The sequence below is a fragment of the Elephas maximus genome, chromosome X (genome assembly GCF_024166365.1).
Source record: "Elephas maximus indicus isolate mEleMax1 chromosome X, mEleMax1 primary haplotype, whole genome shotgun sequence".
Taxonomy (NCBI): domain Eukaryota; kingdom Metazoa; phylum Chordata; class Mammalia; order Proboscidea; family Elephantidae; genus Elephas; species Elephas maximus.
Window position 1 is genome coordinate 49202311 of NC_064846.1, and position 17633 is coordinate 49219943.

Below are 17633 nucleotides of genomic sequence, written 5' to 3' on the forward strand. Positions count from 1 at the left end.
TCCATGCAGTGGCTGGTGGGTTCCAACTGATGACCTTTTGTTTAGCCACCAAGCTCTTAGCCACTACGCCACCAGGGTTCCAAACCCCACTTAGTCATGACACATTATCTACTTTATAAATTGTGGAATCCAATTTGCTAAAATTTTGTTAAGAATTTTTCTCTATGTTGTCTTAGTTATTTAGTGCTGCTATAACAGTAATATAAGTGGGTGGCTTTCACAAATAGAAACTTATTTTCTTACAATTCAGAAGGCTAGAAATCCAAATTCAGGGTGCCGGCTCAAAGGAAGGCTTTCTCTCTGTTGGCACTGGAGGAAAGTTCTTGTCTTTTCAGTTTCTGCTTGGATACATGGCACCCTAGAGATCTCCATGTATCTTGGCATCTCTCTTCCCTCATCTCTGCTCACTTGCTTACTTGTTTAATCTCTTTTATATCTCAAAAGAGATTGACTCAAGACCCACCCTACACTAATTCTGTCTCATTAACATAAACACAACCCATTCCCAAATGGGACTATAACCACAGGCATAGAGGTTAGGGTTTACAACACATTCTTTGGGGGGATACAATTCAATCCATGACATGTTAATATTTAACTGTAGTTTTCTTTTTTGTAATGTCTTTGATTTTAGTATCAAGGCTATGCTCCTTTCATAAAATTAGTTGGGAAGCATTCCACATACCACTATTTTCTTAAAGAATTTATACAGAATTGACATATTTCTTTCACAGAATTTACCAGTAAAACCATCTTGGCATAGAATTTTTTTTGTTGTGGGAAGGGTTCAAAATCCAATTTCTTTAGTAGATATACAGCTACTCAGATTTTATTTCTTTATTTTGTTTTTATTAATGTATGTTTCTCAAGGAATTTATCTAATTCAATTAAGTTGTCAAATGTACCATTATAAAGTTGTTTATAATACTCCCTTATTCATCTTTTACTGTCAGTAGGATCATTCCTGATATTGGTATTTTGTGTTTTCTCTCTATTTTTTTATCAGTCACGCTAGGTGTCATGAGTTGAATTGTACGCCCCAAAACGTGTCAACTTGGCTAGGCCATGATTCCCAGTATTGTGTGATTGTCTACCATTTTGTCATATGATTTTCCTATGTGTTTTAAGTCCTACCTCTATGATGTTAATGAGGCAGGATTAGAGGCAGTTATGTTAATGAGGCAGGACTCAATCTACAAAATTAGGTAGTGTTTTAAGTCAGTCTCTTTTGGGGTATAAAAGAGAGAAGTGAGCAGAGAGACGGAGGACCTTATACCTCAAGAAACAAGAGCTGGGAGTGACAGCGTCCTTTGGACCCAGGGTTCCCATGGTGAGAAGCTCCTAGATAAGGGGAAGATTGATGACAAGGACCTTCCTCCAGAGCCGACAGAGACAGAAAGACTTCCTCTGCAGCTGGCACCCTGAACTCGGACTTCTAGTCAACTAGACAGTGAGAGAATAAATTTCTGTTAAAGCCGTCCACTTGAGGTATTTCTCTTATAGCAACACTAGTTAACTAAGACACTAGGTATTTATTAATGTTATTAATCATTTCAAAGTACCAATTTTTGGTTATGTAAGCTTTTTCTTGTTCATATGTTTCTATTTTGCCTATATTATTTCTTTCTCTTACTTTTAATTTAATTCACTTGTCCATTTCTAGCTTCTGAAGTGAAAAAACTTAGATCACAAATTTTAAATCTTTCATATTTTCTAACACGGGCATTTATACATTTCCAACTAAGTCCTGCTTTAGCTCCATTTCATAGCTTTTGAGATGTTGCATTTTCATCATTATGTGATTTAAAATATTTTTCTAATTTTCCTTGTAATTTCTTCCTTTGTCCATCAGTTATTGAGAAGGATGTTTTCTACTCTGCAAACAGCTGAGGAATTTATACATATCTTATTGTTAATTATTTCATTCCATTGTGGTCAGAGAATATACACTGATGTTTTCAAACTTTGATATTTACTGCATCTCATTTTATGGCTCATCATATAATCTATTCTGGTGAATACGCCATGTGCTTTTGAAAAAAAAATCACGTATGCTTCTAGTATATATTTTTTCCTAGTTGTTCTATCAATGATTGAGTGAGGAGCATTAGAATCTGAAACTATGTGGATTTCTCTAGTTCTCCATTTAATTTTGTCAGTTTTAGCTTCGTATATTTTGAAGCTCTATTGCTGCAGACAAACACATTTCTAATATTGATTCATAACAAATTGACCCTTTGATCATTACAACGTTTTCCCACTTGTCTCTGGTAATACTTATGCTCTTGAAGAGTAATTGATCAGATAGTAATACTATCATTTTAATTTTCTTATACTCATTGTTTACATGGTATATTCTATTACATCTTTTTACTTTCAACCTATCTCTATGTTCATATTTAAAGTGTATTTCTTATGGAAGAAGCCTATGATTGAGTCTTCCTATTAATTCGTTTTAATAATCACATTGGAGTTTCTATATTACTTACATTTAATAAAATTATAGATATAATTGAATTTATATCTGCAATTTCACTTTAAAAAATTTTTACTGTGCTTTTAAGTGAAAGTTTACAAATCAAGTCAGTCTCTCATACAAAAATTTATATAAACTTTGTTATATACTCCTAATTGCTCTCCCCCTGATAAGACAGCCTGCTCCTTCCTTCCACTCTCTCTTTTCGAGTCCATTCCATCAAGTTCTGACCCCCTCTGCCCTCTCGTCTCCCCTCCAGATAGGAGATGCCAACATAGTCTCAAGTGTCTACTTGATCCAATAAGCTCATTCTTGAACAGCATCTTTTTCTATCCCAACGTCCAGTCCAATCCCTGTCTGAAGAGTTGGTTTTGGGAAAGGTCCCTGTCTTGGGCTAATAGAAGGTCTAGGGGCCATGACCACCAGGGTCCTTCTAGTCTCAGTCACACCATTAAGTCTGGTCTTTTTATGAGAATTTGGGGTCTGCATCCCACTGTTCTCCTGTTCCCTCAGGGGTTCTCTGTTGTGTTCCCTGACAGGATAGTCATCGGTTGTAGCTGGGCACCATCTAGTACTTTTAGTCTCAGACTGATGTAGTCTCTGGTTTATGTGGTCCTTTCTGTTTCTTGGGCTCATAGTTACCTTGTGTCCTTGGTGTTCGTCATTCTCTTTTGCTCCAGGTGAGTTGAGGCCAATCCATGCATCTTAGATAACCTTTTGCTAGCGTTTAAGACCACAGATGCCACTCTCCAAAGTGGGATGCAGAATGTTTTCTTAATAGGTTTTATTATGCTAATTGACTTAGATGTCCCCTGAAACCATGGTTCCCAGACCCCTGCCCCTACTATGCTGGCTTTCGAAGCATTCAGTTTATTTAGGAAACTTCTTTGCTTTTGGTTTAGTCCAATTGTGCTAACCTCCCCTGTATTGTGTGCTGTCTTTTCCTTCACCTAAAGTAGTTCTTATCTACTACCTAATTAGTGAATGCACCTCTCTCACCCTCCCTCCCTCTCCCCTCTCGTAACCACAAAAGAATGTTTTCTTCTCAGTTTAAACTATTTCTCAAGTTCCTACAATAGTGGTCTTATACAATATTTGTCCTTTTGCAACTAATTTCACTCAGCATAATGCCTTCCAGGATCCTCCATGTTATGAAATGTTTCACGGAATACTCACTGTTCTTTATCGATACGTAGTATTCCATTGTGTGAATATACCATAATTTATTTATCCATTCATCCGTTGATGGGCACCTTGGTTGCTTCCATCTTTTTGCTATCGTAAACAGTGCTGCAATAAACATGGGTGTGCATATATCTATTCATGTAAAGCCTCTTATTTCTCCAGGATATATTCCAAGGAGTGGGATTGCTGGATCGTATGGTAGTTCTATCTCTAGCTTTTTAAGGAAGCGCCAAATCGATTTCCAAAGTGGTTGTACCATTTGACATTCCCACCAGCAGTGTAGAAGTGTTCCAATCTCTCCACAGCCTTTCCAACATTTTGTGTTTTTTGGATTAATGCCAGCCTTGCTGGAGTGAGATGAAATCTCATTGTAGTTTTGATCTGCATTTCTCTAATGGCTAATGATCGTGAACATTTTCTCATGTATCTGTTAGCTACTTGAATGTCTTCTTTAGTGAATTGTCTATTCATATCCTTTGCCCATTTTTTAATTGGGTTATTTGTCTTTTTTGCAGTTGAGTTTTTGCAGTATCATGTAGATTTTATAGATCAGGCGCTGGTTAGAAATGTCATAGCTTAAAACTTTTTCCCAGTCTGTAGGTAATCTTTTTACTCTTTTGGTGAAGTCTTTGGATGAGCATAAGCGTCAGATTTTTAGGAGCTCCCAGTTATCTAGTTTTTCTTCGACTTTCTTTATAATGTTTTCTTTTTTATGCCATGTATTAGGGCTCCTAACGTTGTCCCTATTTTTTCTTCCATGATCTTTATCGTTTTAGATTTTATATTTAGGTCTTTGATCCATTTTGAGTTCATTTTTGTGCGTGGTGTGAGGTATGGGACTTGTTTCATTTTTTTGCAGATGGATATCCAGTTATGCTAGCACCATTTGTCTTTTCCCCATTTAACTGATTTGAGGCCTTTGTTAAATATCAGCTGCTCACATGTGGATGGATTTAAGTCTGGGTTCTCAATTCTGTTCCATTGGTCTATGTATCTGTTGTTGTACCAGTACCAGGTTGTTTTGACTACTGTGGCAGTATAATACATTCTAAAATCAGGTAGAGTGAGGTCTCCCACTTTGTTTTCCTTTTTCAATAATGCTTTACTTATCCAGGGCCTCTTTCCCTTCTCTATGAAGTTGGTGATTTGTTTCTCCATCTCATTAGAAAATGTCATTGGAATTTCAATCAGAATTGCATTAAATCTACAGATCGCTTTAGGTAGAATAGACATTTTTACAATGTTAAGCCTTCCTATCCATGGGCAAGGTATGTTTTTCCACTTATGTAGGTCTCTTTTGGTTTCTTGCAGAAGTATACTGTAGTTTTCTTTGTATAAGTCTTTTACATCTCTGGTAAGATTTATTTCTAAGTATTTTATCTTCTGGGGAGCTACTGTAAATGGTATTGATTTCGTGATTTCTTCTTTGATGTTCTTTTTGTTGGTATAGAGGAATCCAACTGATTTCTTAAGTTTATCTTGTATCCTCATACTCCGCTAAATTCTTCTATTAATTTCAGTAGTTTTCTTGAGGGTTCCTTAAGGTTTTCTGTGTATAAGATCATGTCATCTGCAAATAGAGATACTTTTACTTCTTCCTTGCCAATCTAGATGCCCTTTATTTCTTTATTTAGCCTAATTGCTCTGGGTAGGACCTCCAGCACAATGTTGAGTAAGAGTGGTGATAAAGCTCATCCTTGTCTGGTTCCCAATCTGAAGGGGAAAGCTTTCAGACCTTCTCCATTTAGGATGAGCTTGGCTGTTGGCTTTGAATAAATCCCCTTTATTATGTTGAGGAATTTTCCTTCTATTCCTATTTTGCTGAGAGTTTTTATCATGAATGGGTATTGAACTTTGTCAAATGTCTTTTCTGCATCAATATATAAAATCATGTGATTCTTGTCTTTTGTTTTATGGATTACATTAATTGTTTTTCTAATGTTGAACCATCCCTGCATACCTGGTATAAATCCTACTTGGTCATGGGGAATTATTTTTATGATATGTTGTTGAATTCTATCAGCGAGGATTTTGTTGAGGATTTTTCCATCTAGTTCATGAGGGATATAGATCTGTAATTTTCTTTTTCTGTGGTGTCTTTACCTGGTTCTGTTATCAGGGATATGCTGGCTTCATAGAATGAGTTTTGGGGTATTCCGTCTTTTTCTATGTTCTGAAATACCTTTAGTATTAGTGGTGTTAACTCTTCCCTGAAAGTTTGGTAGAACTCTGTAGTGAAGCCTTCCGGGTCAGGGTTTTTTTTCTGTTGGGAATTTTTTTAGTAACTTTTCAATCTCTTCTTTTGTTATGGGTCTATTTAGTTGTTCTTTTTTTTTTTTTTTTTTTACCTCTCTTCCTGTTAGTTTAGGTCAGTAGTGTGTTTCTAGGAATTCATCCATTTCTTCTAGGTTTTCAAATTGGTTAGAGTATAATTTTTTATAATAATCTGATATGATTCCTTTAATTTCAGTTGGGTCTATTGTAATATTGTCAATCTCATTTCTTTTTCAGGTTATTTGCTTCCTGTCCTGTTTTTCTTTTGTCACGTTGGACAATGGTTTATCAATTTGTTTTTGTTTTGTTTTATAATTTTTGTTGTGCTTTAAGTGAAAGTTTATATATCAAGTCGGTCTCTCACATAAAAACTTATATACACCTTTCCACATACTCCCAATTACTCTCCCCCCAATGAGACAGCCCACTCCCTCCTCCACTCTCTCTTTTCGTGTCCATTTTGCCAGCTTCTAACCCCCCTACCCCCCCATCTCCCCTCCAGGCAGGAGATGCCAACATAGTCTCAAGTGTCCACCTGATCCAAGTAGCTAACTTCTCACCAGTATCCCACTGCAACCCGTTGTCCACTCCAATCCATGTCTGACGAGTTGGCTTTGGGAATGGTTCCTGTCCTGGGCCAACAGGTTTGGGGGCCATGACCACCAGGGTCCTTCTAGTCACAGTCACACCATTAAGTCTGGTCTTTTTATGAGAATTTGGGGTCTGTATCCCACTGTTCTCCTGCTCCCTCAGAGGTTCCCTGTTACGTTTCCTATCATGGCAGTCATCAGTTGTGGCCGGGCACCATCTAGTCCTTCTGGTCCCAGGATGATGTAGTCTCTGGTTCATGTGGCCCTTTTTGTCTCTTTGGCTCATAATTACCTCGTGTCCTTGGTGTTCTTCATTCTACTTTGAGCCAGGTTGGTTGAGACTCATTGACTCATCTTAGTTTGCCGCTTGCTAGCCTTTAAGACCCCAGACACCACTCTTCAAAGTGGGATGCAGAATGTTTTCTTAATAGATTTTATTATACCAATTGACTTAGATGTCCCCTGAAACCATGGTCCCCAAACCCCTACTCCTGCTTTGCTGACCTTCGAAGCATTCAGTTTATTTAGGAAAACTCTTTGCTTTTGGTTTAGTCCAGTTGTGCTGACCTCCCCTGTATTGAGTGTTGTCCTTCCTTTCACCTAAAGTAGTTCTTAACTACTATCAAATTAGTAAATACCCCTTTCCCACCCTCCCCCCTCTCGTAACCACAAAAGAATGTGTTCTTCTCAGTTTAAACTATTTCTCAAGTTCTTATAATAGTGGTCTCATGGTAGTTCTATTTCTATTCTTTTAAGGAAGCGTCACATCGATTTCCAAAGTGTTTATGCCATTTGACATTCGCACCAGCAGTGTATAAGTGTTCCAATCTCTCCACAGCCTCTCCAACATTTATTGTGTTTTTTGGATTAATGCCAAACTTGTTGGCGTGAGATGGAATCTCACTGTAGTTTTGATTTGCATTTCTCTAATGGTTAATGATCGAGAGCATTTCCTCATGTATCTGTTATCCGCCTGAGTGTCTTCTTTAGTGAAGTACCTGTTCATATCCTTTGTCCATTTTTTAATTGGGTTGTTTGTCTTTTTGTGGTTGAGTTTTAGCAGAATCATGTAGATTTTAGAGATCAGGCGCTGGTCTGTAGGTGGTCTTCCTAGTCTTTTGGTGAAGTCTTTAGATGAGCATAGGTGTTTGATTTTTAGGAGCTCCCAGTTATCTGGTTTCTCTTCAGCATTTTTAGTAATGTTTTGTATTCTGTTTATGTCATGTATTAGAGCTCCTAAAGTTGTCCCTATTTTTCTTCCATGATCTTTATTGTTTTAGACTTTATGTTTAGGTCTTTGATCCATTTGGAATTAGTTCTAGTGCATGGTGTGAGGTATGGGTCCTGTTTCATTTTTTTGCAGATGGATATCCAGTTATCACAGCACCATTTGTTAAAGGGACTGTCTTTTCTCCCGTTAAACTGACTTTGGACCTCTGTCAAACATCAGCTGCTCGTATGCAGATGGATGTAAATCTGGGTTCTCAATTCTGTTCCTTTGGTCTATGTGTCTGTTGTTATACCAGTACCAGGCTGTTTTGACTACTGTAGGGGTATAATAGGTTCTAAAATCAGGTAGAGTGAGGCCTCTCACTTTGTTCTTCTTTTTCAGTAATGCTTTACTTGTCCGGGGCCTCTTTCCCTTCCATATGAAGTTGGTGATTTGTTTCTCCATCTCATTAAAAAATGTCATTGGAATTTGGATCAGAATTGCATTGTATATATAGATGGCTTTTGGTAGAATAGATATTTTTACAATGTTAAGTCTTCCTGTCCATGAGCAAGGTATATTTTTCCACATATGTAGGTCCCTTTTAGTTTCTTGCAGTAGTACCTTGTAGTTTCCTTTTTATAGGTCTTTTATATCTCTGGTTAGATTTATTCCTAAGTATTTTATCTTCTTGGGGGTTACTGTGAATGGTACTGATTTGGTGATTTCCTCTTCGATGTTCTTTTTCTTGCTGTAGAGGAATCCAACTGATTTTTGTATGTTTACCTTGTAACCTGACACTCTGTTGAACCTTTTTTATTAGTTTCAGTAGTTTTTTTGAAGTTTATCAATTTTTTAAATTTTTCTCAATTTCTGGACTTGCTAATTCTTTCAGTTGTTTTTCTGTTTTTTTTATTTCATTTATTTCTGCTCTAATTTTAATTATTTCCTTTCTTCTGGTGCCTGAGAGTTTCTTTTGTGGCTCTCTTTCTATTTGTCCAAGTTGTAGGGATAATTCTTTAATTTAGGCCCTTTCTTCTTTTTGTATGTGTGCATTTATTGATATAAAGTGACCTCTGACCACTGCTTTCACTGTCCCAAAGTTTCTGATAGGAAGTGTTTTCATTCTCATTGGATTCTATGTATTTCTTTATTCCATAACGTCTTCTATAACCCAGTCTTTTTTGAGCAGGGTATTGTTCAGTTTCCAAGGGTTTGATTTCTATTCCCTGCTTTTTCTGTTATTGATTTCTACTTTTATGGCCTTATGACCAGAGAAGATGCTTTGTAAAAATTCAATGTTTTGGATTCTAAGGTTTGTTTTATGACCTAATATGTGGTCTATTCTAGAGAATGTTCCATGTGAACTAGAAAAGAAAGTATACTTGGCTGTGATTGGGTGGAGTGTTCTGTATATGTGTATGAGGTCAAGTTGGTTGATTGTGGCATTTAGATCTTCCATGTCTTTATTGAGCTTCTTTCTGGATGTCCTGTCCTTCATGGAAAGTAGTGCGTTGAATTCTCCTACTATTATTGTGGAGCTGTCTATCTCACTTTTCAATGCTGATAGAGTTTATTTCATGTATCCTGCAGCCCTGTCATTGGGTGCATAAGTATTTAATATCGTTATATCCTCCTGGTATATTGTCCTTTTAATCATTATATATAGTGTCCTTCCTTATCCTTTATGATGGACTTAACTTTGAAGCCTATTTTGTCAGAAATTAATATTGCCATTCTTGCTCTTTTTTGATTGACATTTGCTTGAGATTTTTCCATCCTTTGAGTTTTAGTTTGTGTCTCTAAGTCTAAGGTGTGTCTCTTGTAGGCAACATATAGACGGATCATGTTTTTTTAATCCATTCTGCCACTCTCTATCTCTTTATTGGTGCATTCAGTCCATTTAAATTCCACGTAATTACGGATAGGTATTAATTTAGTGCTCTCATTTTGATATCTTTTTTTGTGTGTTGTTGACAGTTTGTTTTTCCCACTTAATTTTTTGTGGTGAGTAGTTATCTTTATATATTGTATTTTCCTCATATTCATTGTTATTGATTTCGTTTCTCCTGAGGCTCTATTTATTTTACTTGTATTTTATTTTAATGTGTAGGCTAGTTTGTCTCCTTTGTGGTTACCTTAATATTTACTCCTATTTTTCTAAATTTAAACCTAACTTTTATTTCTTTGTATCCCCTTGTCTTCCTCTCCATATGAAAGACCTATAACTACATTCTTAGTTCCTCTTTATTTTTTTAATGTTGTCTTCTTTTACATAACAACATCGGTGTTTCCCTGCTTTAAGCATTTTTTTTAATGTTGATTTATTTTTGTGATTTCCGTGCCTGGGCTGATATCTGATTGCTCTGTCCAGTGTTCTAGTGTTGGGTTGATACCTGATATTATTGATTTTCTAACCAGAGAACTCCCTTTAGTATTTCTTGTAGTTTGGGTTTGGTTTTTACGAATTCCCTAAACTTCTGTTTATCTGGAAGTGTCCTGATTTTACCCTCATATATGAGAGACAGTTTTACTGGATATATGATTCTTGGCTGGCAATTTTTTCCCATCAATCCTTATTATAAGTCATCCCATTTCCTTCTTGCCTGCATGGTTTCTGCCTAGTAGTCCAAGCTTATACTTATTGACTCTCCTTTGTAGGTGACTTTTTGTTTATCCCTAGCTGCTCTGAAAATTGTCTACCTTTGGTTTTGGCAACTCTGAGTATAATATGTCTTGGTGACTTTCTTTTAAAATCTACGTTATGTGGAGTTTGATGATCATCTTGGATAGATATCTTCTCATCTTTCACGATATCAGGAGAGTTTTCTGCCAACAAATCTTCAACAATTCTCTCTGCATTTTCTGTTATCCCTCCCTGTTCTGGTACTCCAATCACTCGTAGGTTATTTCTCTTGATAGAGTCCCATATGATTCTTAAGGTTTCTTCATTAAAAAAAAAAAATCCTTTTATCTGATTTTTCTTCATATATATTGGTGCCAAGTGCTTTATCTTCAAGTTCAGAAATTCTGCTGTCCACTTGCTCAATTCTGCTCATCTGACTTTCTACTGAGTTGTCTAATTCTGTAAATTTATTGTTAAACTTCTGAGTTTCTGATTGCCGTCTGTCTATGGATTTTTCCGGCTTATTAAATTTTTCATTATGTTCCTGAATAACCTTTTTAATTACTTCAGCTGCTTTATCTGTGTGTTCCTTGGCTTGGTCTGTGTATTGCCTGATTTCCTTCCTGATGTCCTGAAGGGTTCTGTATATTAATCTTTTGTATTCTGAAGTAATTCCAGAAGGCACTTTCATCTAGAAGATCCCTTGATTTCTTTGTTTTGAGAGCTTGTTGAGGCGATTATGGTCTCTTTCTTTATGTGACTTGATATTGACTGTTGTCTCTAAGCCATCTATAAGTTACTGTATTAGTTTATTTTATGTTTGCTTACTGTATCCTAGCTTTTTGCTTTCTTTTGTTTTGATATGCCCAAATAGGTTGCTCGAGATAACTAGCTAGATTATTTTTGCCTTTGGAGCTCTGACGTCCTGTTCTCAGGTGGCTAGACCTGTTATCAGGTATATAAGTCTAGGAGTCCATTCACTTCCCTTGTTATGAATTCAGCTCAAGTGTCCAGGTAGCTGATCATCAAATGTGTGGTACAGGCTCTGTCCTACAGTCTTAGAGGGGGAGGGGTAATTGGTGTAGGTACCAGTATCTGGTTGCAGCAGGGGGTCATCCTCTGAACAAGGCAGGGGTGAGAATTGTCCCCCATGTGTCTCTAAGGAAAGCATGTCCTTCTTCCCTAGAGCATATAGGTGGGTGGTTTCTGCAGACGGAACATGGGCTCCGAATGTTTTTGGTTGTAAGGACTGGCAGGTACCAGTTATCCTTGGACCCCTTTCGTGGGTGGCTGGGTGACCTGAGTGGAGCCATCAGTTCTTAGGCCCCTGATGTGGGTAGGTGAGGACCCTGTTTAATAAGCAAAGCAGTGTCAAACACCAAACACCCACCTCTCCACAGCACAGCTGAAACAGTTGTCGTCTGCCAACAAGGGCCTATTCTCCTGAAATAGGCCCATACAGGTCCATGCAGGTGGGAAAGATACTCAAAGTCCACAGACCATTTATGCCTGGATAGGAGCCGCTTCTGTCCTGGGCTCCCCCAGTTAGTGGAGCTGGCACATTATCTTTTCTCCCAATTGCGAATTTATTCCTTTTCCAAGGCTCTAGGTGCTCAAAAGGGCCTATCTCAGGCCCAGGGAAATCAACAGTCGCTGAAGCCACCTTGAGGGTGGGGGCGTGATAAAATAAACACAAGTACTTAGCTTTTGCCAAAAGCACTGTTCTTCTCTGGTTCAGGAGGTGTGAGTAGGCTGCGTGGCTGGCTGCTTCTCCCTCAGGAAACTGCAGCTAAAGGCTAGTATCAGCCCGCCTCAGCCGCTCCCGAGAATGGTGCCTGAGGGCTCCTGGCGATTCAGGTCTGGTAACTTTACTCTGCTTCTGAACCATCTTTTTCTTCCCCTGCCACTCAGTTCGTTTTCCAGCTTTGCCTTTGATGTTCAGGGCTCCTAGCTTGTCATAAATATACTCGTTCAATTGTTTTTTCCAGTCTTTGCTGTAAGAGGGCTGGCCGGAAACGTGTGTCTATTCTGGCATCTTGGCCCCACCTTCTGCAGTTTCACTCTTTGTTTCTGTGTTTGCCTTTTCTGTATTTTGTTCCTCTGTTTCTCATTTCCTGCTTTCCTTTGGATTGAGTATTCCCAGTATTACTTTTAAATTTCTCCATTGGCTTTATTCTTATGCCACTTTACATAAATGTTTTAGTGTTAAGTCTCAGGATTACAATATACATGCATAACTCATCACAGTCTACATAGTGTTAATATTGAATTACTTCATGTAAAATCTAAGAACACTGCAACAGTAGAGCTCCATTGTTACATGCCATCCTTTGTACTATATTTGTCGTATATGGTACATCTACGTATATATTCCATAATTCACTGTTTTGTTTTATATATCTTTAAACAATCTTTTGAAGGGAGAAAAAAGATGGTCTTTTGTATTTACCTGCATACACACTATTTCTAGCATTTTTCATCCCTTCCTGTAAATCCACATTTCCCTCTAGTGTCATTTCCCTTTAGCCTGAATAACTTTCTATAGTATTTCTTTAGTGCGAGTACGCTAGTGAAGAATTCTCTCGTTTTTTTATTATCTGAAAATGTCTTCATTTTGCCTACGTTTTTAAAAGATATTTTTGCTTTATATTTTAATTCTGTTTGCAGGTTGTTTTTTTTAACTCCCTAATAATGTTTTGACATTGGATGCAGTATCCATTCTTTCGGATGAGAAGTCAGTCACCATTTGTATAATTTTTCTCCTGTGTGTAATGCCTATTGTTTCTCTAGCATCTTTCAAGATTTTCTTTTTTATCTCTATTTTTTCAGAAGGTTCACTATGATGTGCATAAGTGCAGTTTTCATTGTTTTTATCCTACTTAGGATTTGCTGAGTTTCTTTAAAAAAATTGTTTCTTAGATCTGTAAATTTATATTTTTCATGAAATGTCGGAAATTCTTGGCCATTATTACTCCCCATTAATAATAATTATTTTTTAATGCCACGATTGCTCTCTCATGCCCTTCTATAACTCCATTTACATTTGAATTAGACCACTTGATGTCATCCCACATGTCACTGAGGCCTTGTTCATTTTTTATCTCTCTGTTCTTTAGACTGAAACGCTGGTGGTGTAGTGGTTAAGTGCTATGGCTGCTAACCAAAAGGTTGGCAGTTTAAATCCACCAAGCACTCCTTGGAAACTCTATAGGACAGTTCTACTCTGTCCTATAGGGTCACTACGAGTTGGAATCAACTTGACGGGAACGGGTATTCTTCAGACTGGATAACGTCTTTTAATTTATTTTTAAATTCTCTTATCCTTTCTTGTGTTGTCTCCATTCTGCTGTTAAGCCCATCGAGTGAGTTTTCATTTCTAAAATCTAGTTTTCAAATCAGTATTTTCCATTTTTTATAGTTTCCAGTGCTCTGTTTTAATTACCTACCCATCTGCTTGCAAAGTATGAGCATATTTTTCTTTAAATCATCAAATATGTCCATAATATCTGCTTTAAATGTTTTGCAAATTCCAACATCTGTGTTACTTCAAAATTGGTTTTCACTGATTGGTGTTTTTCGTGACTATGCTTCGCTCCTACCTGTTACCTTTCATGTGTAGGAAGTTTTGATTGTATACTGGATATTCTAGGCAACATGTAGAGATTCTGGATTCTATTATCTAGTATTGATCTTTTGTTTTAGCAAACAGTCAACTCAGCTGAACTCAAACTCAAAACTTTGTCATCCCATCAATAGATAGCAGCTAAATCCATGCTAAGTTATTTCAGCCTTCTAGCTGTTCTTTTTTGCTGGGGTACATGGATCAACTTCTATGCATATGAATTCATAGGTCAACCAAGAATTTGGGTGAAGATTACAGGCAGATTTTTAGGTTTTCTCTCACTTTTCATCTATTAAGGCATCCTCAAACCTTTCATCTGACTTCTCAAACCAGTAAGACCGTGCCTTTCTGTCTGAGTTCTAACCACCTTTTTATACAGACTGAGGGGTACACTAAGGAGAAAAGCCATATAAATGCAAATTTACCAATTATAATCCCCTCTTTCAAGAGTAGAATACTTTCCACTTCCTGCCTACTTTTGTAACTTTCCTGTGGTTTCAAATAGCTGTTATATTTGTCCAGAGTATTGTTATCTCAAGAAAAGTTATCAGTCTGATAAAAGTCACTCCGCCATTATCACAAATGAATCCCTCTTGGTATTTTTACTAGTACAGAAAGCACCTTTGCTACAAAACTGCAACCCTTACCCCTGAAACTATTGCCCTGAGATAATCTTTAAACCTTAAACCAAAAATATCCCTGGAAGTCTTCTTAAAACCAAACAATAGTTTAGCTTAACTAGTAAAAAATGTCTGCCTTGAGCATTATGCTCTTTGAATAACTATCTATACAGGATCAAAGTGATAAGAGCAACTCCGAAAGTTTAGTTAATAAGCTTAGGAGCAGTGAGTTTATGTTAATGGGGGAGAAATAACTCAGAAAAAGAGGATGAGAATGGTTGCACAACTCAAAGAATGTAATCAATGTTTTTCAATTGTATATGTAGAAACCTGAATCAGTGTATGCTTTGCTGTGTATATTCTCAACAACAACAAAATAAACAAAATTTTTCAAAACTGCTCCCATCAATTTAACATTACTCAAATAGGTGCTCTGTAGAACACTATTCAATTAATATTAATAAATGCTTTGTTAGGGAGAAAATGGGTTACAAGGTAACTGAGGCATTATAAAACAAACATAAATAAATTGGTTTCTTTACTCTGGGACTTTTTAAAAATATCCTTAATATGCTAAGGGACCTTCCATATCTCTAAATGGAATACATGTTAGAGACTGTTCTAAACTTTTTTGTATATAATCAGTAAGATTCGTTCAAAAATGTTTATTGAGCCCCAAAGAATAGAGGCTGAGCAGCCATCTAAGATACATCTATTGGTCCCATCCCATCTGGAGCAAAGGAGAATGAAGACAACAAAAGACACAAGGGAAATGTTAGTCTAAAGGACTAATGGGCCACGACTACCACAGACTCTACCACCCTGAGCCCAGAACAACTATATGGTACCTGGCTACCACCATGGACCGCTCTGACAGGGATCACAACACAGGGCTCCAGACAGAGTGGGAGAAAAATTAAGAACAAAATTCAAATTCACAAAAAAGACCAGACTTACTGGTCTGCCAGAGACTGGAGAAAACCCAAGACTATGGCCCCTGGGTACCCTTTCAACTCAGAAATGAATTCACTACCTAAATTCACCCTTCAACCAAAGATTACACAGGTCTATAAAACAAACAGTAAAACACAGGAGGACTGTGCTTCTTAGCTCAACCATGTAAATGAGACCAAATTGTCAATACTTGCACAAAGGCAAAGATGAGAAGGCAGGGAGAGACAGGAAAACAGGATGAATGGAAATGGGTAACCCAGGGTGGAGAAGGAGAGAATGTTGACACATCATGGGGATTACAACCAATATCACAAAACAATTTGTGTATAAATTGATGAATGAGAAACTAATTTGCTCTGCAAACTTTCACCTAAAGCACAATAAAGCAAAAAACAAAAAGTAGGGACTACAGTATGATCTCTTTTCTCCTAGTACAAATTTTATTAGGTCACAATTTACAATCTTTTTTTAATTTTCTAAGTTCAGTGTCAGTCACTGACTCATAACGGTTAGGATTACACAATTTAGGCCTCACCTACTTTGTAATTATAATATCTATGTAATAGGAGAAGGAGTCCTGGTCGTACAGTGGTTAAGCCCTCAGCTGTTAAGTGAAAGATCTGCGGTTTTAACCCACCAGCCACTCTGCAGGAGAAAGATGTGGTAGTCTGCTTCCATGAAGATTTACAGCCTTGGAAACCCTACTCTGTCCTACAGGCAGTTCTACTCTGTCCTATAGGGTTGCTATGAGTCAGATTTGACTCGATGGCAATGGGTTTGGTTTATATAATAGGAGATGCTGTTGTGGAAAAAGTGAGAGAAAAATAGATTTTCATCAGTGATTAAGGTGTATGGACTAGATAAAATACATGAAAGTACCTAGCATTGTATCCAGCAGAGAGTAGTTTGATAAATGTTTGGTTTCCTTCTAAAGTGTTTTACCCCTGTTTTTTGCCTATTAAGTCAGTGACTTCTACAAGATCTAACAGGAGTTGACAAACTTCATTTATTAGGCCAAATGAAGTCAGAGGTCTATTTTTGTATGGCCCAAAAGCTAAGATTTTTTTTTTACATTTTTGAACGGTTGTTTAAAAAAAACAACAACAAAAAAAGCAGTGAAAAAGACCTTACATGGCCCACAAAATCTAAAATATTTATTCCATGGCCTTTTACAGAAAATATTTGCTAATTCCTAAAACAGTCTAAATCTTACAACTGTCCAAAAGAAGCAGTATAGCAGAATTCATTTTTTTTACTTACATGTAGAGACAAAAGTACTATAAGTAAAATACATATTAATAGCAGTATTTTAATGGATTTACTAAGCTTGCAAAGCTCCACCTCAGCTCTTACCTTTTCTCCTTTTACACCACTGCAGTCACACTTTGATTCTGGAGAACATCCATAACAAGCCTACAAGGAAGAGAAAGAGGGGAAGAAATCATTAAATATGAACCTGAAAATCTGACTTTCAGCTCATCTGAATTTAGCAATCCAACTTTATAAAACAAACACCAGAAAAATATCTAAAAGTACACATACCAAATGATGGTTACCTCTGGGCAAGTTTTTCATATTTCACTGAATACATTTTCTGTCTGAACTTTTTACAATGAATAAGTGTAAATTTATAATTTCAAAATGAAAAAAAAAATACATTTTTAGGAAAGACTTTAACTGCCCTGTAAAGTGATTTGCCACTTGTCCAAGCTCTTGGAAACTCCCCTTTTTCTTCTAACATCACATGTAAGAAATTACTTCTCCATCTATTTCACCAACAAACTTGGCAACTAGGTACTGCCAGGAATGCCTACTATTTTAATTCTATGCTTATCTGCATTCAGGAGCAACCATGGAGCATAAAATATACAATATGACCTTTTATTACCTTTCTTTTCTTTGCTCCCAACTCCCTCAGTAGTTCGGTATCTAAAAGCCCAAAGTTTTACCACAAATACTGTTCCCACAGCCTAGATAGTCTCAATAGCTATTACCACAAATTCATTCAGTCACATTAAGCATTGTGGTCCTGAAGTCAGAGAAAACCCTCTAAAATAAGAAACTAGAGAGGATAAG

At 36.9% G+C, this 17633-nt stretch overlaps 1 protein-coding gene across 1 annotated transcript in view; it reads right to left on the minus strand.

Annotated features, from left to right (window-relative positions):
* COL4A5 (collagen type IV alpha 5 chain) overlaps window positions 1-17633 on the minus strand; it is a 301445-nt gene that overhangs the window by 166156 nt on the left and 117656 nt on the right. Inside the window, exon 2 of the mRNA XM_049871358.1 lies at window positions 16911-16970. Within this exon, the coding sequence (XP_049727315.1) occupies window positions 16911-16970 (60 nt within the window). The remainder of the gene's footprint in view (window positions 1-16910; window positions 16971-17633) is intronic.